This window comes from Ursus arctos, unplaced genomic scaffold (genome assembly GCF_023065955.2).
Source record: "Ursus arctos isolate Adak ecotype North America unplaced genomic scaffold, UrsArc2.0 scaffold_18, whole genome shotgun sequence".
NCBI lineage: Eukaryota > Metazoa > Chordata > Mammalia > Carnivora > Ursidae > Ursus > Ursus arctos.
Window position 1 is genome coordinate 54,777,730 of NW_026622852.1, and position 25,870 is coordinate 54,803,599.

Here is a 25,870-nt window from a genome sequence, read left to right on the forward strand (position 1 = left end):
AAGTTAAAGCCCAAATGATCATTCTCTGTGGCTGTGGTGCTGTTGTGAAGAATAAAAATACTGAACACAGTTCTAGAAAAGATACATTCCTCGGAAGAGGAAAAAAAATAGTCCTGTTACATTCCCCAGGGAAAGAAAAGAAATACAGCTTCCTGTTCTGAAGAAATCTGATGTGTTTGGTGGTAGGTTAGCGGCTATGCACCCTTAGTCCCCAAGTCACAAAAGATGTTTAATCAGTAAGGTTTGATACTAAAAATCTTCCATGTGGCATTCAGCATATGTCATCAATGAGTTAAAGACGTAAGACCATACGCCCTTTATTGTAATGTCGATGTTCATTTTTCTGTTTTTCTTAAGCTGGGTGACACCAAACAAAACTTCTCTAGTGACCAGAGAAGACAGCAAGGAAGCTTGTTTAAGTCTCAGGCTATGGGGCGGAGTGAGGAAGTGCATCCTCTGAGAAACAAAATCTTAAGCTTGTATGTATTATACAGATGATACAAGAATACCCAACCCAAGTAATTAACATAAAAATTAGTCCCAGGTTGTCTGGAAGAAACCAATATAAAGCGTTGCTGGGTTTCATATAATCCTTTTATGAGATTCTCAGAGAAAAAAACCATCCCTATTGAAGACACACTCATATGAAAAAGACAATAATAATTATAAATGCACAAGGAACTAAACCACCATGAGAGGTGATACGATAGAAAACTTATCACCATAAGAACTTGACCTAAAAGAACAATTCGGAAGAAAATATAAAACAAGAATATTTAAATACTCTATTTATTTGAGAGAAGAGAGAAAGAGAAAGAGAGAGAGAGCACAGGGGGAAAGGCAGAGGGAGAGGGAGAAGCAGACTCCCCACTAAGCAGGGAGCCCGATGTGGGGCTCAATCCCAGGACCCTGAGATTATGACCTGAGCCAAAGGCAGACACTTAACGGACTGAGCCACCCAGGTGCCCCCCCTTTTCTACTTTATTTAGTTATTCAGTTATTTGAGAGAGAGAGAGAGAGCAAGAGAGAGAGAGTGGGAAAACAAGAATATTTAAAATAATTAAAGAAATAAAAGAAGTAATAGAACTCACAAGAAAATAATAAGACATTATAAAGATGAAAAAGAACCAAGTGGAATGTCTAGGAATAAAAAATAGTCACTGAAATTTGAAAAACGTCATAGATAAGTTAAATAATAGAATCAGTGAAGAAAATTCATGAAGTGGCTAAGAAAGTTACACAAAATGTAATATATAGAGATAAAGAAAGGAAGGAAGGAAAATGAAGCTAGGAGCACATGGGATAGCACGACAAGTTTCATACACATCTGCTATGAGTCCCAGAACCAACAATTTAAGAGAATGAAACACAGGCAACATTTGAAGAGTTAACACCTGGAAGCTTTTCCTACATTTACAAAAGGAACGAACTCCCATTTGAACTCCACGCAGAAAAAATAGAAATAAGAAAGTGTATACTTTGAAACATATAGTGATGCTACAAAACACCAAAGGGCAAAGACAAGGTCTTAACAACCAGGGAAAGAAAGTCAAGTCCCCTCGAAGGAATGCAATAAGTAGACAGCCGACTTCCCAGGAGGAACGATCAATGATAAAAGACAATGGGGTGACATTTCGAAACAGGTTTAGAGAAAATAACTGTCAGCTGAGAATTCTACACCTAGCTAAACTATCACACTCGCGTGAAGGCAAAATAAAGACATTTCAGGCAAATAATGAACGTACTGCTCACAAAAACCCTCATGGGAAAAAAAGTAAAACAACCTATCATCCAGGAAGGAGGAAATGCAACCCAGAAAGGAATCCTATGTAAGAAGCAACAACAGCGGGCCTGCCTTGTATGTCTACGGCTGTAAGGACGGATGGTAAACAGATGGCGCCTACGCATCCTAGTCCAGTACAATCCCCGCTTCTCCTTCTTGGCTCCCTGATACGGAGGCCTCCTGTCAATTGCTATTTATCATCTTACCCCAACTCACTATCACCTGCATAATTCCACAGTGGTTAACAGTGAAGAGCTCATTTAACATAATCTAGTAGTGAAGCCAGATGGTCCTCTGGCAAGAACTGAATTTGAGGCATAGAAATGTGCTTCAGTCTTGGCTGTACCGTATCCAGCAGGGCCGTTTTAGGCTCATGATAATTCAACACCTTAGAGACTGACCCTTCTTATCTAGGAAGGGATGTAAGAATTCTACGAGGGGATTAAAACCCTTCTAGAAAATATAAAGCACTTTTCCAGTGTGAGTCTTTGGGGGAGGTGGTTCAGTAGCATTTCATCGGGGACACATTCATTCTGCCATTTGGCTTTTAATATCTGTCATAATCTGTTCTCATTTCATCTCTCCAGGAGATCCTACCCAGCCCCCTGTCCCACCAGGCAGGTCAACATGGGCAGCAGGTTTCCCTCAGAGCCCTGGTGGGGTTCTTTCCACTCAGTTGCTCTCTGCTCCATCTTTTCATTTTCTACACAACGTTCATCTTCACGCCCCAATTCCGTCCTCAGTCCTATCTCAACAACCTGTAATCTGCACAGAGCGTTTACAGACGCAGAATCCAAGAACGACTTTGAACTCCTAGTATTTGCTGCTTGGAGGACCAGGTGATTTTACATACGATGATTCTCATAAACCATTTTTTTTTTAAACTGCTCTTGTTCTAATTATCTTCACCATGAAGTCTGGCACATAACATATGATACTCCATCTTATTCTGCAACGGAAGTTTTCCTTGTCTCTCCATTTCATCATTATTGGCTAACCAGGGCCCTCATGAAAGGTACCTACTGCAATCCTATTGATGCTATGCACTCATTGTGCAATAAATGTTCTTGTGGGATGCCTACATGCCTAGAATGTCCAAAATATACTCAACTAATTCACCGTAGGCCGAAGGAGAACGGAGGAAGAAGGAGCCAGAAGTAAGCAAAAGAAGACACAAACAGGCAAAATACAGATGAAGAAAACAGTGTGGACCAATTAACTGCAGTCCAAAACCAGGCCTCTCCTTCATGTATATCACATACCACTGAAATCTCACAACAAGCCCTTGAGGTGCACGATATTATCCTTATTTCATAGACTAGGAAACACGCTCAGAGATGAAGCAAACCACCTCATGCTGTACCATTAGTAAGCGGTAGAAACAAGCTCTGAATGCACTTCTGTGTCGTAGCAAGAGTAAGAACGTGCTCTTGGCCAAGCAGGCCATTCACTATCGGTGAAAAGTAAAATATCTTATTAAATGATGGGGCGCATGGGTGTCTCAGTCAGTTACGCGTCCAACTCTTGATTTCGGCTCAGGTTGTAATCTCAGGGTCGTGAGATCGAGCCCTGAGTCGGGCTCTGCACTGAGCGCGGAGCCTGCCTGGGATTCTCTCTCTCCCTCTGCCCCTACCCCCAGCCCCCAAATAAAACAGAACAGACTAAAATAAAATAATTGTATTGAGTTGCATATGAAAGCCTTTAGAACAGTGAGTGCCCAGTGCGTGAAGCTATATACACTCTCACATAAACATACCAATGATGAATATCGCATTATGTATTTAATTCATTTTTACTTCATATGCATATTCATATGTTCACATATAATATGAATATTCAGATTCATATCATTTTCATTTAAGTCACCTTAATCGTCAGGTCTGGGGTATGAGAATGACCCATGTCTTACTGGTTCTTATTGGTTCTGCAGATTAACTTAGAGGTTTGTCAATGGTTATGCTTCTAGGAACACTAAAACAAGGTTAAGGCAGATTCTCATGTCAACATTTTAATGTAAATGAAATAATGCATACTGGAAATATTTCACTGAAGAGGCCCTCAGAAGTATTTCGTCTCTATATAAATTCACTTTTGGTAGCACCTCCGCCCCCAACATTCCTGATACTCCTGAGATTTTGACATTTTGACCTCCTTGTTTCTTTTTGGATATTTATCTAACCAAACTCCATTTTTTTTTTTTTTTTGCGTAAAAACCACTTACTTCGGAAACAAATAAATGAAAATTAATGTTTACAATATGGAGATAGTAGCAATTGGTAGCAAACGAACAAAAACTTGGAGCTGAACGCAACTTGAATACTTTTGTGTGGAACATTCAACCGTAGTAACCAACTGCATGTTTAACATTTCTATCACAGATTCATTTTTTCTAACGTTTATTTATTTTTTTTAGTCATCTCTACACCGAACGTGGGGCTCAAACTCATGACTGGGAGGTCAAGAGTCGCACGCTCCACCAACTGAGGCAGCCAGGTGCCCCCACAAATTCATTTTTAATGGTAAAACCAACATGGAGTGTCACAGCCTTTAAAAAAACACAAAGCTCATCCTACGAATATTCACTTATGACATAGATCAAAGTTATGTCCCATTTCCAAATAGAAATACATTTATTCCACATCTACTAATCGGAGAAAATTTCCATTAAATTCCATTTGCCGTGTGAAGCCCCGAGAGAGGAAAACATATCCATTACTACCCAGGACAAATATTAAGAATCGAAACAACAGAAACCATTCAGGATGTTCATTTAATACAGGCGTACTGAGAGAAAAATACACAGAATACAAACTCTACAGATAGAGACATAAACAACAGAATAACAAAAGTGTTTTCTCTAGAATCTTTGATTTGAACATTGACCCACTTATAGCACAGTATCCATTTTTGAGAGTCTCTTTTTAATTGTACACATTTTTCTCTCCTTGCGAATAAAAAAAAGCATTTTAACCCAAAAGATCAAGCTGCAGTTGCAAAATGTATTTCCTGTGTTCATACTAACCACTTCCTCTTTCAAAAAAAATTTTTTTGTTTTCTAAATTGTTACAGTGAACAATTTCTTCAGATAACCAGTCAGACATTTGATATGAAACGAATTTGGGAAGAGCGCTCAAGATATTACTGTGTTCAATAAAGATGTCAAACCTCATAGAACGAAGGCAGCAAAAAAATTTAATAGTACAATTCCTTATACGTACAATGACTAAAGTAGTCATCCTGCGAGAGGCTGTTTCCCCAAATGGTAAAAACATTTAACACTCTGCCATTCAGCTGCCTACCCTGCCAGGGCTTACGGAGCCCTCCACACGGCTTCCAAGTGCAGAAGCCTTCTTCAACTGCTACATTTCACTTGTTTTACTGAGCTAATTATCACACTGATCATTGTTCAAAGTAAATTCCGTCATTCTTATGTAAAATTAGCATAGATTATTATTTTATTTTTCTCTTTAAAATATTCGATTATGTAACTTACGATATAAGAAAAGCACGTGTGTATTTTTATTATAATTAGAAACGTGAAGCTTTATCACATACTCCTTACAATTCTACCTTCATTCATAAATGGCTCACGAGTTCCTAATCTACCTCGCGATAGGGACATCTCTGTAGAATTTTAAAACTAAGAACATTCTCAGCCACATAGTTTAGAAGCCATAATATTACACAAAAATGGAAATGTAAACTCCCCAAGAAACTGATCCGCTCTTCTGAGTGCTGATGGTCGGGATTTGAATCTAATTTAACTTTTAAAACATTTCCTCAACTCAGGTTATGTAACAACACGAGTAAGCCCAGAAGGAAACCTCTAGCATTGTATAGAGAATTCCTCAGAATTGCGATGAATTTGAATTAAGAAGCCACGTTAACTGTTTCGTGGCAAACAGCTGCCTATAAAATTCAGCCTCTGGCAATAAAGGCATCATACAAGATACTGAACCTGTAAGAAGGAGAAACTGACACCAGAGTTTAAAGACATAACTTGAACTCACCAACAATTACTGTAGCTACTTGTAACCACTAACTGCAGTTTTTGTTAAACAATATCCTATTTTGCACTTAGAAATTATGTAAGAGCCAACAGTCACAAGGCGAGGGCGAATTAGAGAAAGGGAATTATTCATTGCCTGACATGGATGAACTCCCTGTAATGCATGCATTTAGAAAACACTGTTCTCTCTGTTCAGAAATATTAGTTCACATTCCATTCATTTTGATAACCTTTTCCTTTTTCATCCCAACACCACCCTAACCAACTGTGGCTCTATCAGAATGCAGAGATTTGGCACTGCTCCTTGCCCAAGTTTGTCTGGCATGTTATTCTCCCAAAGCCAAGTGACAGATAAAACCTGACTATAAAGGCTTTGTCGCCAAAACACCATTGAAGAGTTGGTTAGAAGGCAAACGGGAAAATTCACAACAAAGAGAGTTGAGTACCAGGAAGAAGATGAAAGGCAAGCCCCTTACAGTCAAGGAAGGTGTGATTAGACGCTGGTGTTCATGCCACCCCCACACCTGGCCAGCACACTGTCGGTGGATAATGGGTCAGGGAATGAACGGTGAACGTGAACGCTTTGCAACTTAGGAATTCTTCAACCCGTTAAATGTTTTCTGAAAATGAGACTAAGACCATGAAATCATGATTCCATTAGAATTCCCTGAAGTTAAAAAAAACAAAAACAAAAATAGGTATAGGGTAACTCATGGAGGGGGGGGGTGCATGTGAAAACAGAAATAGACAAATTCAGAATCTAGTTGGGTAAAAAGCTGTACCAAGCAGAAGCAAAGTGCAAGAAAAGAACTAGTAGAAATAGTTTTATAAAATAAATGAATGGTTACTTAAAATTCTCATTCTTCCAAAGTAATCTCCAAACTACATAAAGGTTGAAATACTGACTCCATTAAAAAGTAATCTGTTGCCCATTTGTCCACACCATGCTCTAAGCCTGCAAAAAAAGGAAAAAAAAATTGGAGACTAGATGTAGAGTTTAATTGCTCAGGGTGTCAAGGAACAATGGTCCTTTGGCACCAAATCAGTTCTGATGGCGCCGGGCTTCTGAGAGAGGGGGCCAGCGAGAGACGGGCTCTCTGTACTACCAAGCATGAGCCTTAAAAATGTGTGACTTGGAACCAGTAACATTCTGGTTGTCTAGGCTTTTCCACTGCACACCAATATTTTGATAGCAATGATGAAAATTGTAAGATAAAGCATCACCCACCTATCAATTAAAGGCAAACCAAAAGGCTTTACTGGGGTAAGTAAAGATATTTTAAACAGAAAACAAAAAGTACCAATCTTTTAAAAAATATATACTGGTATATTGGACTTAATTAAAATTGGTAAGTTGTGCTCATCAAAAGAAGCCAGACACAAAAGTATACTGTATAATTATATACATTCCTGTGAACATATGTATAAATACATACATATACACACTCATAAAGAATACCTATATACCAAAAGGAAGAAAATCTATTTTTATTTATTTAAGATTTTATTTATTTATTTATTTGCAAGAGAGAGAGAGCATGAGTGGGGTGGAGAGGGGCAGAGGGAGAGGGGGAAGCAGACTCCCCGCTGAGCAGGGAGCCTGCCGTGGGGCTTGATCCCAGGACCCCGAGATCATGATCTGAGCTGAAGGCAGATGACCTGAGCTTAACTGACAGAGCGTCACCCAGGAGCCCTGAAAATCTGTTTTTAAAATGAGCAAAAGATTTGGTCACTTCACAACAGAGGTTGTTCACATGGCCCCAAAAACGTTCAACATCATTCTTCACCCAGAAAATGCAAGTGCAAATTACAACCCCTGCCAGATTCCACTCCCCACTCATCCCAGAGGCTGAAATAAAAAGACTGATAAACACCTGTCGTTGGGGAGGGTGAGGCACAAGCCCCGGGGGAGCGTCCGCTGGTACAGCCACCTCATCAGGCTCTTTGACAGCACGCCAGAGCCAGGATGCCACACCGTAGTATATACCCAAGGACAGTGAGAGACCCTGTCCACCAACAGCCACGTATAAAAATATTCATGGTAGCTTTTTCCTTAGTTTAGCTTCAGTCTGGAAGCAATCCAAATGGCCACGAACAGAAGAATGGATCAACAGATCATGGTATGTCCACACATGGAATACCACGTGGCAATCACAAGTGGACAACACAAAGTACCACCATATGCAACACAAATATGAATCTCACAAACATAACATTGAGTCAGAGAAGCCAGACAGAAGAATACGTGTTGAGCAGTTTGTAGGAAGTACAGAAGCAGGCTAAACTGATATGACCTCTATATGACAGAGGTCAGAATAATAGTTACCTTTGGGGTGGGGGAGTGTTCAAGGGAGCCTGTTGGGGTTCTAGAAATGTCCCCCATGTTAGGTGGTGGCCCATGATTTCATATATGTGTGAAAACTCATTGAGCTGTCCACTTACCATGTGGCCACTTTATTGTATGTAAATTCACCTCAATAAAAAACTTTTTTTTTAAAGTAAGCTCTATGCCCAGTGTGGGGCTTGAACTCATGACCCCGAGATCAAGACTTGCGTGCTCTACCAAGTGAGCCAGCCAGGGGCCCCAATAAAAAAAACTATTTTAAATGTTCTAGAAGGACCCATATTAAGTGACAAGCGTGATCACCTCTGAGGAGGGCTTGGGATGGGGGAAGGTGGACAGCACAGAATACTTTCGCCTTATCCTCATTATTATTTTACAACAGAATCTTACATTGGAGTGAGACATATATGGTTTGATTTTTCTATGTTCCCTTGCAGTCCTTGGACTTCTCAATATACTCAATATACACAAAACAGATAGTAAGGACTATATTTTCCATCTCATTAAAAGGGAGGAAAAAAGGGTCTGGTTTTACCTTCAACTTAAGCACCTGGGTCATGAGCAAAAGGATGACCTCTTCTTCTTCTTTTTTTTTTTTTTTTTAAGATTTTATTTATTTATTTGACAGAGAGATAGAGACAGCCAGCGAGAGAGGGAACACAAGCAGGGGGAGTGGGAGAGGAAGAAGCAGGCTCCCAGTGGAGGAGCCTGATGTGGGGCTCGATCCCAGAATGCCGGGATCACGCCCTGAGCTGAAGGCAGATGCTTAACGACTGAGCCACCCAGGCGCCCCAAGGATGACCTATTCTAACATAATTAGTTCTTTTGCAAATCCAGATCACCTCATTCCTAATCACTAGAGCTCATATTAAGTCTTCAAGTTCAAAACTTTCTGACAGCTGCATCTTGGCAAAGGAAAAGAGACTGCATACTTCCCTGAATTTCATCACCAATAAAATCCATTCCATTGAGCTATTTCCTTCCTTCATCCTCCTCACAACATCCAAATCTATTCACTTGCCCAGAGATAAAACTACTAGGTTTTTTTAGGTCTATTTTATAAATATAAATTTATTTTTAGCTAAACTGGGTGCCTCAAGGAGAACACAAACCCTCTTGTAAGCGAATTACTAGATATCTGGCTACTCACTGACGCTGAACACAAAGCAAAAGTCTACGGATGCCCCACAAAGACTTGGACAGACAGATTATTTGAACACAGTGCTTACGAAAAGTGTGGGGCATTTAATTTTTAAAAAAAGAAGAAAATCAGGCTCAAGCCCAGATCCTAAGTAGTTTAGAAGATGCATGCACGTCAGGTTCACATCACCTGTAACATCACACCCGAATGTAATTTAGCGAAGTCCATTCTGCTGATGGTGGGAAGGGTTACGTCTTTGTAAACGCAGTCGGATGGTTCCAAGTGTTGCAGAGCTGACTGCAGCACAAGAGAGGGTGAGTTCTTTCTAACACAATTGGATAATTGAATCATTTGCGGAAACTGGGGGAAAAGACATTTATATGAGATTCAAAGACTGTCAGAAGTCACAATGGGAAATTACATTATGTAGCAATAAGAACTGAAACACCACATCCTTTTAGCTTGATACTGACAAGGGGCTTCACCGGCGATAAAACAGAGCACTGATATAACAGTCAAACTGCTGTTTGTTTGGGGAAATTACAGTGCTCCGAGTCACACTCTTAGGCAAAATAACTTTTGAATTCCAATGTTTTGACACTGCTCTACCTGGTTCAATGTTGTGATGCTAAAATTGGGTAATTTATCATATCCTTGGAGAGGAGGCAAGTGGTACCTGCATAAAAATAACAAAATGATGCTCTCGGGATACGAAAAAACAACATATCCTTGGAAATAGGAAAAGAGTCAAGGAGAACAATTCAATTTGGCCAGGACCTATCAGAAAGTCCTAAAGCCATAATTGGACCCAGCAACTGCACTTTCAATAACTAACTTGGGTCTGACCTGAGGGAGAAAAACAGAGAAATAAAATAATCATGGAAATTTCTGAACCACACAAAGGGCCAGAACTCACACAGCATGTGTGGATCTCAAACCCCCAGTTGGAAATGTAGATTGACGTAGTCCCGGCTTGGTAGCGAACCCAAGGAATGCCAGCTCCCCGGAGAGCTCACTTTAAACCTTGGCCACAGATAAAATCCCGAGGAACACATACTCATAATCACACGGTCTGTTCTGTACCTCACATGGTTTTCTGCTGTGATTTATACCTTTTTATAGGACTGAAATACAGGGCCATGACCTTCGTATAACCAGCCTTGATAGTTTATATGTAATTTTTCACAGTATGTTAATGTTAACTGGGAAGATATTTCCCCCTGTGTGAAAACCATGGATAACTACCAAAAACTACCATTTGGATCAGATTTTTCATTTTAATGAAAGTAGTCTCATCAGAAATGAATGCGCCCAAGAAACTACATCTATGAAGGTTCTAATACTCTGAAAGACCCGCATCTTGAAGGACAAGGGCTGTGGTGCTCAATGCAGATGCTAGTTTTACTAGGGTTGCTGTTTTGTTGGTGTTCTGGTTACAAAGTTCTCTAACTATTGAGTGATCTGTTTCTGGGCCTATTTTCCCCAGAAGCCCTGTTTATTTTTTTAGCAGTATTTTTGTAGAATGTAAGGTTTACAGCAATGCATTTATAGCATTATAGCAGAAATGTATGTATCACAAAAATACACAAGGAAACGAGTCACCATGAGCAAGTCAGCAGAAACAACAAATTGAAGAATCAGGCCCATGAAGATTGTAGATACTGAAATAATTAAATAGGGAATATAAAATTGGGATATTAAATACGTTTCAAGAAGTAAAATATGATATGAAAGTGTGACAAAGTCACAAGAAAATAACAAAAGGATGAAAAAAGATTTTAAAGAGAGCCTAAGGAACTTTTAGAAGTGAAAATGTAACAACTGAGATTCGAGAACTAATGGGTGCATTAAACCATAGGTTAGACACAGCTTAAGAGAGAATTAGTGAAATGAAAATTATATCTGAAGGAATTACATGGGGCACAGCAGAGAAAGACAAAGAGATGAGAAATAGAAATACAGGTTAATAGGCAGAGATGATACAGAGTAGTTTTTTATTTTTTTTAAAGATTTTATTTATTTATGTGACAGAGAGACAGCCAGCGAGAGAGGGAACACAAGCAGGGGGAGTGGGAGAGGAAGAAGCAGGCGCCCAGTGGAGGAGCCCGATGTGGGACTTGATCCCGGAACGCCAGGATCACGCCCTGAGCTGAAGGCAGCCGCCTAACGACTGCACTACCCAGGCGCTCCCCAGAGTAGAAGTTTTAACTTGCACCTAATAATCGGAGTTCCAGATGAACTAGCAGAATGAGAGATAGACACGCGTGGAAAAACTCTAACCAGGAGCCAATAAACTCACCAAATCAAGAGCAAGATAAAAAAGAAATTCACAGCTAGATACATTATAGTGAAATTTCAGTGAAGAACTAAGACCAAAAAAATATATCGCCATAGTTACCAAGAAGAAAAGCCATTATCTCCAAAGGATTAACAGTTACACTGACCTCTTCCCTGCTTCGACTTAACACAAATGAGAGCCAGAAGATTGTAGAACTAAGTTCATCCTCCAGGTACAATACAATTGCCCTAGGATTGTATACATGGAGAAATCATCTTTCAAGAATGAGAGTGACGATCATTCCAATCAAACAAAAACTGAGATTTTACTGCAATAAATCTCTGCTAAAGGCACCTCCAAAGGATGTCCTTTGGGAAGAGGGAATAAGATCCCAGATATAAAAAGAAATGGTGAACAAAGAAAGTAGAAAGCATACTTATAGGACTGTATAAAATTACAAAAGCCTAACTTGTATAATGGAACCCCAAATACTCACAAATAAATTGCAATGGTCAAAGGGAGCTGGTTTAGTTAAAGGGTTGTTTGGGAAAACATTAGTAAAGATTCCAAATTACTTCATAGTTTAGGTTGAATACGTATGTTAAAATATCTAGGCTAACCAATAAAAGCACAGCAAGAGAACACATAATCTCCAAAGTGGCATAGGCCAAAGACGGAATGAGAAAAGTAAAACAAAACAAAAATTTCAAAACTCAAGAAGGCAAGAAACAAAAAGGGATAGAGCAAGAGGTAAGGGAACCCAGAGAAAGTGAGACAAAGAGAAAACAAGATGAGATGGTGTACATGAACCCAAATTCTCTGGGGAGAGGTAAAGACCATCAGACTGGATGAAAAAGAAATCTAGCCATGTGCCATTCATGAGGGAGCCATCCAAAGATGAGGACAAAGAAACATGCAGAGTAAAAGTTTGGGAAAGATTTGCCAGGCAAACACTAGCCCAAAGAGCTGGTACAGATCAGACAAAACAGACTTCAAGGCATAAAACATAACTGCAGACAGAAGTTCACTACACACGGATGAAAAGTCAAAACACACTGAAGGGGCGCCTGGGTGGCACAGCGGTTAAGCATCTGCCTTCAGCTCAGGGCGTGATCCCGGCTTTCTGGGATCGAGCCCCACATCAGGCTCCTCCGCTATGAGCCTGCTTCTTCCTATCCCACTCCCCCTGCTTGTGTTCCCTCTCTCGCTGGCTGTCTCTCTGTCAAATAAATAAATAAAATCTTTAAAAAAAAATTAAAAAAAAACACACTGAAGATACTACAATTCTAAAATTTATTTATTAAAAGCTTTCTTTCTTTTTTTATTTAAATTTTTAAAGTGATCTCTATGCCCAACATGGGGCTCAAACTCAGGCCCCCGAGATTAAGAGTCACATGCTCTACCAAGTTACCCAGCTAGGCAGCCCTAAAATTTATTTTTTAATAAAATAACTTTATAATAGAAGAAAAAAATGGAGAGAAAATGACTAATCTTCCACTGTCATCATCATGACAGGTAACTCAGGGATCACTGGCTGCTGCAGGAAATGGCTTTGAGTCCCTTGTACATATTAACCCCATTAATACTCCCATCGATCCTGTTCCTTTGTGTTCCCTTTTTACAAACCGGAAAAGTAAAGCACAAAGAAGTAACATAGCTCTGTCAAAAAGTGATACAACAAATGGCGAAAAAAATCTGCATGATGGCAAGATTTGCATAGCATCATCGGCAAGTTGGATCTAATGAAAATACATAGAGATGGATAATACACATTCTCTTCAATTACTTACAGAACGCCAATAAAAGCTGACCACGTACTGGGCCATAACACAAGTCTCAACAAACACCCTAGAGGCAAACTCAGACTTTCTGGAGCGATGATGCAATTAAACTATAGAAATCAATAATGAAAAGATAAGTTTAAATGTGCCATACAATTGGACATTTTTATTTATTTTAAAGATTTTATTTATTTATTTGAGAGAGAGAGTGGGAGAGAGAGCACGAGAGGGGGGCTTGGTGAGGGGCAGAGTGAGAAGGAGAAGCTAAGCAGGGAGCCAACATGGGGCTTGATCCCAGGACCCTGGGATCATGACCTGAGCCCAAGGCAGACACTTAACTGACTGAGCCACGTGGGTGCCCACAATTGGACATTTTAAAATAGGCTTCCAAATAAATCACAGAAGAGATTCAACAGTAAAGGAAATGAAAAGTATCTCAAAATAAACAATAGTAGTACTCCATACCAAAGTTCGTGGGTTGCAGATAAAATTGTATGTAAGTGGGAAATGTGTTACTTTTTTAAAGTAGGCTCCCAACACGGGGCTTGAACTCACGATCCTGAGATCAAGACCTGAGCTGAGATCAAGAGTCGGACGCTGAACTGACGGAGCCACCCAGGCGCCCTGAGAAAAGTGTTGCGTTTCTAATGTTCATATTAGAAAAGATGAAAAACTGAAATGAGGTAAGCAAGAAGAAAGAAATCTCTGAAAAGGCAAGAGAATACATCCAAAGAAGAGGAAGACGAAGAAGAAAAAGAAACTAAATGAAATAGAAAATAAAAGTAGACAAGGGAAGCTCCACAATGATAAATTTGGGGTTCTCGGAAAACAAGAATAAAAATGATTTCAGAAACCCGATCCTCCAAAAGAGAAAACGGTACAAACAGGCAGGACTGGGAGTCAACAAAGGGGGAACACAACAACACAGGCAGCAAACACTAACGGGAGAGATATTATGGTCAACTTTACGGCAATAAGTTTGAAAGCTTAGGATGAAGAGGGTCTATGTTTAGAAAAATACAACCCACCAGTATCCACCAAAGAGGAAGCAGATGACAATGAAGGAATTGACTCAGTAGTTAAGAGACTTTCCCACAGTGAAGTATTATGAAACATTCAAGAAACAATTAATTTCAATTTACGTGTATTATTTCAGAGAATAGAAAAAAAGCAACACTCTGAAACTCATTAAGTAAACCAAACTAGGATGGACAAGGAAGAAATATAGATCAATTTCAATGGGAATAGAGTCAAAACTCTTGAGTAAAATATTAACAAAACAGATTAAGATTATGTATTTAAGAAAACATAATTCAGATTATGTATTTTAAAAAATTTATGTATTAAGAAAAATCCTACTTGGATTTGTCACAGGAATGCTAATATGGTTCAATATAAGAAAACCAACTCATGTAATCTATCGCATTAATGGATTAAAGGAAGCAGAGAAAGTGTTCCATGGTACTCAACATCAAGTCAAGTTGAAAAAAACCTCATGACAAAAAAGGAAAAGAAGGGAATCCCTTAGCTTGATAAAGGGTTTATTAAAATCGTGCTTAATGGAGAAACATTTGAAGTACTCTCTTCATTATCAAGAATGGAGATAAGAAGGTCCACACCAACTGCTTCTGCCAGCATAATGGCAGTCATGACCAACAAAACGAGATAAGAAAAATAAATAAATAACGATTGAAAAAGAAGAAATAAAACTGCCATTATTTGCTGGTGATAGGATTGTCTCTATAAAAAAAAAACACCCATGAAGAACCCAAAGTGGACATAAAAAGAGAGTTTAGCAAGACATCTGCCTCTAACCTTAATATATAAAAGTCACGTGTTCTATACTCCATGTGAATTAAGTAAAAAACATAATAGCGAATGAAAAAAAAATCAAGTCCGAAGAAAATAAATGAAAGTATGATTTTGGTTATATAATGCGGGAAAAGAGACAAAATTATAAATACACTCTTTGGAAATACATACACCTGTGGTAAAGCTGGGACACACAGCAAGGAGGGGATTAACACCCAATTAAGGAAAAAATACACCTGTGGGGTGGGGCTCAGGAGCAGGAAGTTAGGGACGGACTTCAAAGGCATCAATAAGATTTTCTTTCTTAAGCTAGCTTGTAGATTAGAAGTGTTCTTTTGGTTCTTATTCTTTATACTGTATATATACTTTATATATATCATACTATATAATACACAGTATCTTTTTTTTTTTAAGAAAAGGCTCTGAAAGGTAAAATACCTTTTATTAACAATAGTTGGATGTTTTATTGTTTTGTTTTGTTTTTTTCCTCTTTAGCTGTTTGCAATTTCAGGTATTTCTGGAATAAAGCATGGACAGCTTTTATATTAAGAAAAGGTCATAAAAGTAATTTCTTCAAAAAAACCCTTTAAATGAATAAAAATCACTCTGATTTTACATTTAGGATAGTAAAATATTTGATAAAGAATGCATACCTTTGCTAGGTATGTTACGCATCTACTGATAGACCTCATTCAACCCCAAACGATTTTTTGATGAACTCCGGATCAATCTATTTTATCTGAGTCACATTTTAAATCCTTAGGGGAGTGGGATATTTCACAGGAACTTGTGACAAATTGATGGTAATTTATGGTAACTTTATCAGCACGTTAATACATCTTTCGGTAAAGTATCCCCACTCCAGCCCAAAGAGAGACATCGAGGACGTATATTTTAATGTATTAGATAATTATCGAGGAAGGCGTGCTACAATAAACCTAGGCTTTCAGCAAGGAATTTGGCAGCCTTGGACAAATAACTAAATAACCCACACTATTTTCCATCGAAACTCATCTCCCGTGAATCTGGCAAAAGTGAAAGAAATCCATGAAAACGTTGTGCTTCTCCCCACGTAAAGCATGACGCTGAGGATGCCCAAACAGCCCCAGGCAGCCATGGGATGAATACAGCCGTGTATTTAACAGTCCAATGTTGTTTACACTGTATTGATGAATTTTAGAAAAAGAAAACTCAGCTTCTAGGGAAAAACAGCTATGGAACCACAAGAAGGGACACTACGAGCTTTATCGCACTCCGAACCGCGACGCGAGTCCATTTAGAGAAGAGCCCTTGATGGGACGCCCAGATGCAACGTGCTAACAACCTGAATGAATCACCTCGAAAGTCAGGCCAGCCTGCACGTCCCTTTATCTCCCCAACGGAAGCATTCTGAGCAGCAGAGCTCTTCCAGATGGTGCGGAACCGGTCTGCTCTGGCTTTTAAAGGGGCTGACTTTTTCTTTGAAAAGCCATTAAGGGAAAGCCACGGCCTCCGGAAACCACCCCGCTGCGAGCCACTCCTAGGCTAAGTCTCCGAGTCATCAACCTGGGGACAACGCAAGTCCACAAACTGCTCCAATCACAACACTGGAGACTCCCCAAAAGTCAGCTTCTGGTCCCCACGATGGGTGACACAAAATTCTAACAGCTGATCCCAGGCTGAGTGGCCTTTTGTGGTGATGTGGGAAAGGAGAGCGTGGGGACAGGCAGGGGGAGGGGCAGCCACAGGCACAAGAGGAAGTGAAAGAAGAGAGCTCACTTTCACCTCACCTTTTCAACATCTGCTTTGGTGACATTGATGTCAGCGTCCATCTTCTCAAAGTACTGCTGTGCCCTGTCGGCCTCTTTGCAGTCACGTTCAAATCGTCTTTTACTCTGAAAGCAGAGGCAAGTGGTAGCAGGGGAGCAGTTGTGAATGAAACCTCGAGATTCCTATGAGAACGTATCATTTTGTCTCAATCCCCCAGAGAGCTTTCTCCCCTGAGCTGGTTGGGTGTACGTCCTAATGTCAAAGAGTTATTCTAAACTCCACATTTATTTCCACGCCCGCTGTCTAACCTTTGTGCTTTCCAGATGAGTTTTTAGAAAAACACTCTGCTTGAGCTCTTTGGGCTCCACACTTTGCTCTGGATAATGGTGTCTAGAAACAAATGCGATTCCCATTGGAGAAATCTCTAAAGGCAACCCTTTGGTGCTTTTGTTCTGCACTCACGGATCGATGCAGGTTCACGTTCAGATTAGAAAGTCTACAGGCATTTCCGAGCTGTGTCGTCTACTTACTGATTCGAGTTGTTTCCAGCAGATCTCTATGTGCTGTTGTGCCTTCCGCCCATCGTGGAAGTACTAGAAGCAGAAAACACACAGGGATTAGCACCCCTCTTTAAAATCATATTTCATTTTCTTTAAGTAGTCTCCACGCCCAACATGGGGCTTGAACTCATGCCCCTGAGATCAAGAGTCATGTGCTCTGCCGACCGAGCCAGCCAGGCACCCCCTCAATCATATTTAAATACAGACTGTCTAGCACGTGCACTCCAAAGAAAGGTAAGGGTTAAAAAATAAAGAGGAAGTGAAAACGCAAACAGTCACAGAGTTCCCTTTAAAACTTCAGATATGGTAATACTGAATTCCAAGACCTACATACAGCACTTGGAAAAATGACAGAATGTTCGTTAAGACAGCCATCACTTAGATCTTTATTTTTAATTGGTTTGAGGAGGAATTCACGTACCACACGATTCGCCCATGTAAGTTGTACAAGGCAATGCTCTTTGGTGTAGTCACAGATTTATGCCACCACAATCAATTCGAGAACATTTTTATCCTCCCAAAAAGAGAGCCTGTATCTCTTAGCTGTCATCCCTCCCCACACCCCCTCCCCAGCCCTAGGCAACCACCACTCCACTTTCTGTCTTTATAAATCGGCTTGTTCTGGATTATTTCCTATGAATGGACTCATACAAAATGAGGTCTTCTGTGACTGACACAACGTTTCCATTAGTACATAATGTTCACTTAGCAGAATGTCTTCAAGGTTCATCCATGTTGTCACGTGTATCAGTACTTTATCTCTTTTTACTGCCAAGTGACACTCCATTGTACAGATGTATACACATTTTGTTTACCCGTCCACAGTTGATGAACATTAGGGTTTTCCCAGTTTGGGGCTATTATAAATGCTGCTGCTGCAAACATTTGTGTAAAACTTTTCTGTGCACGGACGTTTCCATTACTTAGACCTTTTTAGATTTAAAAATAAATTCATTCCCCCTGCTATCTGCAAAGGCCCTGAGGCAGGTAAGTGCCTTGTGTTGACTAGTAAGAATCCTAGGGGGCTAGACCAGGGTGAGCTTCAAGAATATCAGGAGACGGGGTCAGAGAAGAAAGGACCAGTCTGCGTAGAGTCTTGTTGACTTGTGGGGAGCCAGGGTCACCCCGAGTAGAGAGGTGCCATGTTATGAAGGAAAGTTCCAGGTAGGAGCCTCTCTCCAACCCTGGTGACAGGGGACTTGGGACCACAGGGTAGCATGCAGGTGATGAGTGGGGGTCAGACCCTAGGTGTCCTTTGGTCAGGAAAACCCCAGGATCACACGTAAGCCGAGAACTGAGGTGTCAGGGTGACTCTGAGGTTGCTGGTTGGAACTTTAGGAGAGGAGGGACTGAGAGAGGCAGGTCTGAGGGGAATCAGACACAGCTTTAGACGTGTGAGGGTGACATTCTAGGAGACCCCCAAGTGGAGAGCCTCACAGGAACTTGGTTGGTTGTGGGAGAGCTCAGAGAGTGGTCAACACTAAGACGACCAGTGTCATCAGCGTCAAGTGGGTGCCTAGTGCCGAGCCACAGCCTGGACGAGATCACAAAGGAGACAAGATCCCAAGGAAAGACCAGCTAGAAACTCATGGAAATATTAAGAAAACGGTGTCCTTTTTATCCAGGGGCCTAAAATCACCAGTGTTTCCTAAATCCTGTCATAGCCTTCAACTGTGATGTCACCAACTTTGTCAACGTGGTGGGAGTTTCCCAGATCTGTTCTCCGCCCTGTTCTGTGTCCCCAGAGGCCCACCCGCATGGACTGCACCGAGGATCTCTTACCCTCCGGCTCTGTCAGATTTGCCACAGAAGTTCTGGCATATCAGGGGGCAGGAATTGGTAGCTACCTGCAGTTTCCTCTCGCTAAGATGCTCCGGGTCCTCGACCCAAGGCCACAGCTCCCGTCAGGCACTCCTGCTTGCCTATAAAGTGCCTGCAATGCTCCCCTGCCCCTGTCAGACTGAGGGGGCCACAGTAGCTCCCCACCCTGACTAGCCCCAGCCCTATTGCTTCTCCTGAACCCTCTCCACAGCAAGGTAAATGCTCCTTTTACTAGACAACCTTCCGTCAATGACTGGGCTTGACTGGGCCGTCTGTGTTCCGATGGACAAGGTAAACCTCGGTGGTGGGGGGTTCCATGGCCAGAAAGCAAGCAGAAAGCATGACCGATGGAACAGGTCAGCACAGCCTCGGGCCTTTCCATCCCGCCTAGTCAGAGCCTGGGGCAGGGCTGAGTCACAAAGGAGGGCTGGGGACCCGGGAGGACAGGAAGGAGGAGACCAAATCAGATTTTGTTTTTTTTTAAGAACAGCTCTCTTTTATAAGGGAGTGTTTTCTTGTCTCTCTTTTGAGGTCACGTTTCACCATTTTAAGCTCCTTTTTACGGCAAGTTTTACCTAGCTAGCTTTTTTTTTTTTTTTTTTTTTTGGTCTCTATGAATCCAAGAGGAGCCCCCTAGGGGCTTCATTCCTCAAGTTTCATAGCAGACACAGGGATGAAAACGAACAGAGATTGAGTCTAAGGCTAGAAATAAACAAGCAAGACAGGATCGAGGCCCTGGAAGTGAGAAGGAGAGCTGAGGGCAGAGCTAGGAAAATCCTGAACCTGGGAGGAAGTACGAAATGCAAGTGGGTTTTCTGAAAGCCACATACATCACTTTAACATGGAACGGTGGGCAGGCGTGAGGGAGGTCCTGGGGAAGGGGGAAGCCAGAGGCAGACAGGGAGGCAGAGAAACAGGCTTAGCCGTGCCCTCTCAGCGAGGCCCCTGGGCTCCTGGAGCCCTGCCTGAATTGTCAAGAGGACATCCCCCATTTTGCAAGCAGGATCACTCTGTTCTGTGATTTGCTGAAAAGATCTCCCCATCCCCCCACCCCAGTTTTACTTTGAGATTTAAAGACAGACTAAAGGGGGAAAAGAAAACACCTTAGCACCAAACCCAGATCCGTGCTCTAGGGTTATGCTCTTGAAATGGATGTTTTCACAAAACATGAGGCCAGTCCTGGGCTGAGGGAGGAAATGCATACGAGAATACGCAGAAAGTGACAGGAAAGGTTGACTCGGCTTTATCATCAAAGGAATCTTCTCTGAAGACAATAGATTACCTCCCCCCTCCTGCCACATACACACACACACACACACACACACACACACACACACAGTCAGATTCTGGGAGCATGAGGGCTGATTTTGATTGAAAACCCACAGAGCAAATTCTCTTGCTGCTCCTTCATTTAATATTTTAAAATAAATATGAATTTATTTTTCAAGCACGGTTGTGCACCTTGACTTGACTGACAAGCTTTCTTGCACGAAGGACTCCTCGGCCACAGTTCCATCCGACTAAAACAACCATCTGAGAACTACATTTGAGATCCTAATGTCTCCTGCGGCGTAAGGAAAAATCGAGGTGTCTGTGACTTTCCTTCTAATGTATCTCTCGTGGTATGCGTTCCTCCAAAATTCATTTGGCTACAACACAGAAAAAAAACCACATGGTGCTGTCTCATCCCTTAGGAAATCGAGGGTGGAACCGAAGGCCTCCCGACCGTCCTGAGCGTACCACGACCCAGACAGCGGTCATCCGAGTCCAGCTCTCTCTCCCCTCCTTCAATCGGAAAAGCTAGTGAACAGTTAAAAGGTAAACAAACAAACCAGCTTGCCAGATGTGTGTGTTGTTTGTTAACAAACAATGGCAAACATTGCTTCGTGGGACAGTGAGCAAGTGTGTACCTAAAAAGTGTGCCTCCGAGCTCTGAATAAAGAGGAATTGTTCTCTAGAAAAAGATAATAAGTCTTTTGGAGCCACAGAGTGAGATCATCACGGCGCTTTTCTCCTATCAGCAGAGACGGGAAATGCCATCTCTAGGGACCCAGAGAAAAGCTCCTGACTTTCTCCTGTAAGCAGGATGCTTTCATTTCTCTTCCGAGGTAATAACAGACTTTTTGAAAATGCCTGATGGTATCTCAGCTGACAGCGAAACTTACTTTCATTTCAACCTTTTGGTTGGACCTTAAAAATATTCAGGTAGAATCTATACAGATAATAAAAGCATCCTTCCAAATTTTTTAGGATTCTCCCAATGACCAGGGGCAGCTGAGATAAGAATCACAGGAAACCTAAAATAAGCAAGCACTAACTTAAAGAAAAACTACAACGACAAGGCTTCCAGGAAGGTTTTACTGCGCAGCAAGAGATCATACTTAGGCTGTGAAAATGTTTATTATTCACACTCCACAATTAGGTACAACAGCTGCTTGCTTTTACTCTATTTATATATAATAGACCATTAATTTTTAAAACTCCATGAAAAAGCAAAATATGGCACTGATGTGAGAACAGCCACTTCCAAAAAAAAAGTGGAAAAAAAAAAGAGAATAAACACTCAATTGAGGACAGTCAACCATCTGGAATTTTAAATAAAACTCAGATTCCACAGATGAAAACAAAGGAACACCAGGCTTGAAAAGGGCAAAGAAAAAAGGAGCTTGCAGAAAATATGTCTGTGACAAATATTATAATTTCCTCAAAACCCACAGCGTGGTGGGTCTGAACACTAGCAGCTTCTAAGCCTGACTCGGAATTAATTAATGCAATTATGAATCTCTGTGGCAGAGACATGGACGGGGACTGTGGAGGAAACTCAAACACCATCAGCCCTGCTCAAGGGAACACTTTGCCCCCTCGCTCCAATCCCAAACCATAAACCTAGAAGCATTTGTGATGGCAGCCGCATTCTGATTTATGCAGTATGGTCATATGATTAAATAAATATGATTTATTCAGGAAGGTCCATTCCCCCCAATCCATTTATAACAAAAATACCTTCTCAGTGAACTTGTTTCAAGTTCCTAACATGCCTACCTCCCAGTGTCAGGCTCAGTTGCTTAACTCTACCCATCCCCCTGACCATCTGGGCACCGGGCAGGGGACCCCACGCATGGTCCAGCAGCCAGTGCCAAGTTACTCTCACTCCTCTCCTGGTGTGCCTTCTCTCCACTGCTCCTGTCATTCTCATGCTGGCTTTTGCTACCCAGATCGCTCCACACGCTCACAATTTACCTCGACTCCAGGAGGCTTGTATCTGCTCTTCAGAATAATCCCTTCTTTCATAGTCCTTAAAATTCTAATTGTTTTGAAGAATCTCGATTAACTCTTTTTTTTTTTTTTAAGTTAGCTCAGTGCCCAACGTGGGGCTTGAACTCACACCCTTGCGATCAACAGTCACGTGCTCTGTGGACTGAGCCAGCCAGGCGCCTCCTGATTAACTCTTGGGATGAAAGAATCTTAAAAGGATCAATATTAAGCAGTGATGCCTCTCACTTGACCCTCCTGAGGGTATCAATCTCTTACTTCCAAACCCAGGAGAATCACCATCAGTTAAGAGTTTATCTCAGATAGAGTGCCAGGGTGACCAAGGGTGAGACTTTAGGGCTGGTAATCCTTCCCCAAAAGGCTGAAAGCTCTTACAGTCGAATTCATTCATTCATTCCACGCATGTTAATTGCATGCCCCCAGGTGCAGGGTGCTGCTTGTGCTGGGTGCTGTCCTTGTGAAACCTAGTGGACACAGTGGTAGGAGAAAGAGGACAAGTGGACAGAGAGGGGGCCTGTGGGCCCAGGGGCATTTAGATAGATCTGGATGGTGCTTCTCAAACAAAGTGGAGGCGTGAATTTGCAAAGGTCTGGGAAAGGAAACACCCTTCCGAGCAGCTGGAATGGCAGTGGAGATGCCCCGAAGCAGGAAAGGGTTTTGTGTGTCCATCGAATGCTGGTGCCAATGTGATCAGACCAAGATGAGAGATAAGGCAGAAGCAGGCAAGGGCTGGGCCGCGGGGCTTCCCAGGCCACGTGAGTGTGAGGGAAAGCTACCAAAGACTGAAGAAAGGAAGGGACGTGGTCTGATCTGCATTACACAAGGTCGCGCGGGCTGCTCGTGGAGAATGTACCAAATGGGGCAGGCGTGGTAAAGGGACCAGGGAGGCGGCTGCTGCACTTGCTCCCGGGACAGCTGGCAGCACAGGTGGAGATAGGGAGCTGCGCCATGGACCATGGGGGGAGCCTGGGAGCAGAGGGATGAAGGAGAGGCTTGGGGCAGTCCTCCAGGTGAGAGGAGGAGGGACCGGACGAGAAGTGAGAAGTGTTTGGATTCAGAACACTGACTGAAAGTAGAGCCAACAGGACCTGATATTATATACAAGATGGTGTGTGAAGGAAAAAGAAGTCCTGGGTGCCCTATGGTTTGGGCCAGAACAACTAGGTTAAAAAGGAGTGCCATTTACTGACCGGAGGAAATGCAGATTGGAATGGGGTGGGATAAAGGAGTTTGGGGGATCCAAAGTTTCTTTTTGGATGGGATAAAAAGGCTACTGCATCGCACAGGTCTGGGGCCTCATTCCTAGCGCCGCTGGGCTCCAGGGCCCCCACGGACAATGTTGCACTGGTGGATGCTGCATTGGGCTCGTCCGGGGAGATGGCAAACAGGGGAGTCAGCTGGGACACAAAACACCAGTCAAATAATTCCCGGTTCTTAGAAGAAAAAGAAGGTCCCGTTCCAGCTCACGAGGGAGAAACACAAAACCCAAAGTTGCACTTCAAGTCCAGGGAATCAAGAACAGAATGTCAGCCTCCTGATAACTGGGTATGTCATCCCATTAATGCTAGGATAAAATTTTAATGCTTCTGCAGGTGACAGGGCCTTGATGAACAGCACACGATCACATGTCCTCTCGAACAAAGAAGACATAACAAAACCAAATACACCTGCTAGAGAGCCATTAGACCAGGGGCAATCAGTGGGTGTCCCATCAGCATGACACACACAGAAGACCAACGACTTCTAGAGGGCTCCTCGCTTTGGGATTTATTTAAATAGAAGTGGTAACCCCAGGAAAGAGGAACTATTATTAAAACTTTTCTCTTCCAGACCATGAAATCAAAGTCCTTCTTGGCTTTCTGTGTTTTCTTCCCATAGGTCCTGGCTTTATAACAGAGTACCCCCCGTTGCATCTCAATAGGACCGAACAGATCAGAAATAGGTTTGTAATGACTTGATCATATACGTAAGGTCCTTTTAGTTTTTGCATTCCCTCATGCTAGAATTTGTTTGCTGTAATCTCTTATAAAAACATGTTCTAACCATAGTAGGGTCAGTCCATGTTACAAAACTGCCTTATAGGAAATTCAGTCCCTCCCTAACGTCCTAAAGAGGACCTACCCAATACCTAACTTTGAGATGACTATATCTTTTAGTATCAATTTTTAAACATCCCTGAAACCTCAGGGAAAAAAATATAACTGGTCAATTCTAAGTAATGTGGGGTCTTGTAAGCACTCTCTGAGTTTATAAAAATTTTAGTGAGTCACTGAAGGTATTGTATAATTGTTTCCTCTAGAACTTTTCAGACAACCGCTGCCAAAAAACGATTCTGCTCCTGGCCAATATTTTGTAATGAACCATACTTTCCACCTGCTGAGAGAAGTTTACTTGGAGGTTCCAGTAAATGTTGGCCGGAACCTCCTGACCCCCCTCCTGGAGCTACAAATCTCCATAAACCCCTCTTATGCGGTTAGTGGTGATCACTGTGGATAACCCTGAGACAGACTCAAAGGCTGGAGCTGAACCAAACAATCTCTCTGAAATTCTCTAAGAACTTGATTCAACGTGCAAAAATCACCAACAAGGGTGTAGTTACCATAGTTCTTACGGAGGAATATATCTGAGAGCAACGCTGAGCTACCCACATTTCAGATCAGCTAATTCACAACCTCATTGACTATTTCAGTGACTTAGGAATCTCATCTATACTTCTGCTACAGACCATTACTCTTCTAAATGACTAAAGCTTAATTAACAACCATAAATCATGTATGTTTGACCTCCTACTCTCAAATTTAGCTTGGAGGAACGATCCCCACCCCACACACAAAAGAGCTATTAGAGTAGTGAGTTCTCTGCAGTATTGTTTATATAACTAAAAGTAAGTAAATAATCAGAAACTGGTAATACCCTACCGATCAAATATTAAAGAATTCGTTAAGTGAAGGCTAATAGCATTAGAATAATGCATAGCCACTAACATTCCCATGATTAAAACTACATGTTTTCATGTAGAAAAATGAAAACCGCTTATGATATTAAATGGGGAATAAAGAAAAATACAAATTATATCTATATAGGACTAATATGATATCTCTATCAATCTCTATACATATCAATATCTTTATGTCTATAAGTGACACTTTAGAAGGTAACTTGGAAAAATAAGGGTTTTGATTTATAAAAACTTTGAGTTTTTGTTCTTTAATCCAGAGTTTTGGTAACATTCTTTAAAAATACTGGCAACAAATACATGGATCATAGCACCCTCCCTTCAAAAAAGGGGGAAGAGTACATAAAAGAAATACAAGTTTTT

The 25,870-nt window shown here is 41.5% G+C and overlaps 1 protein-coding gene across 16 annotated transcripts in view; it reads right to left on the reverse strand.

Annotated features, from left to right (window-relative positions):
• Positions 1 to 25,870, reverse strand: part of FNBP1 (formin binding protein 1) — a 133,190-nt gene that overhangs the window by 40,622 nt on the left and 66,698 nt on the right. For all 16 annotated transcript variants that reach the window (XM_048223411.2, XM_048223409.2, XM_048223407.2 and 13 more), the window contains exons 5-6: positions 17,428 to 17,490; positions 16,918 to 17,022 (exon numbers count right to left, since the gene is read on the reverse strand). In XM_048223411.2, coding sequence (XP_048079368.1) covers positions 16,918 to 17,022; positions 17,428 to 17,490 — 168 coding nt within the window. The remainder of the gene's footprint in view (positions 1 to 16,917; positions 17,023 to 17,427; positions 17,491 to 25,870) is intronic.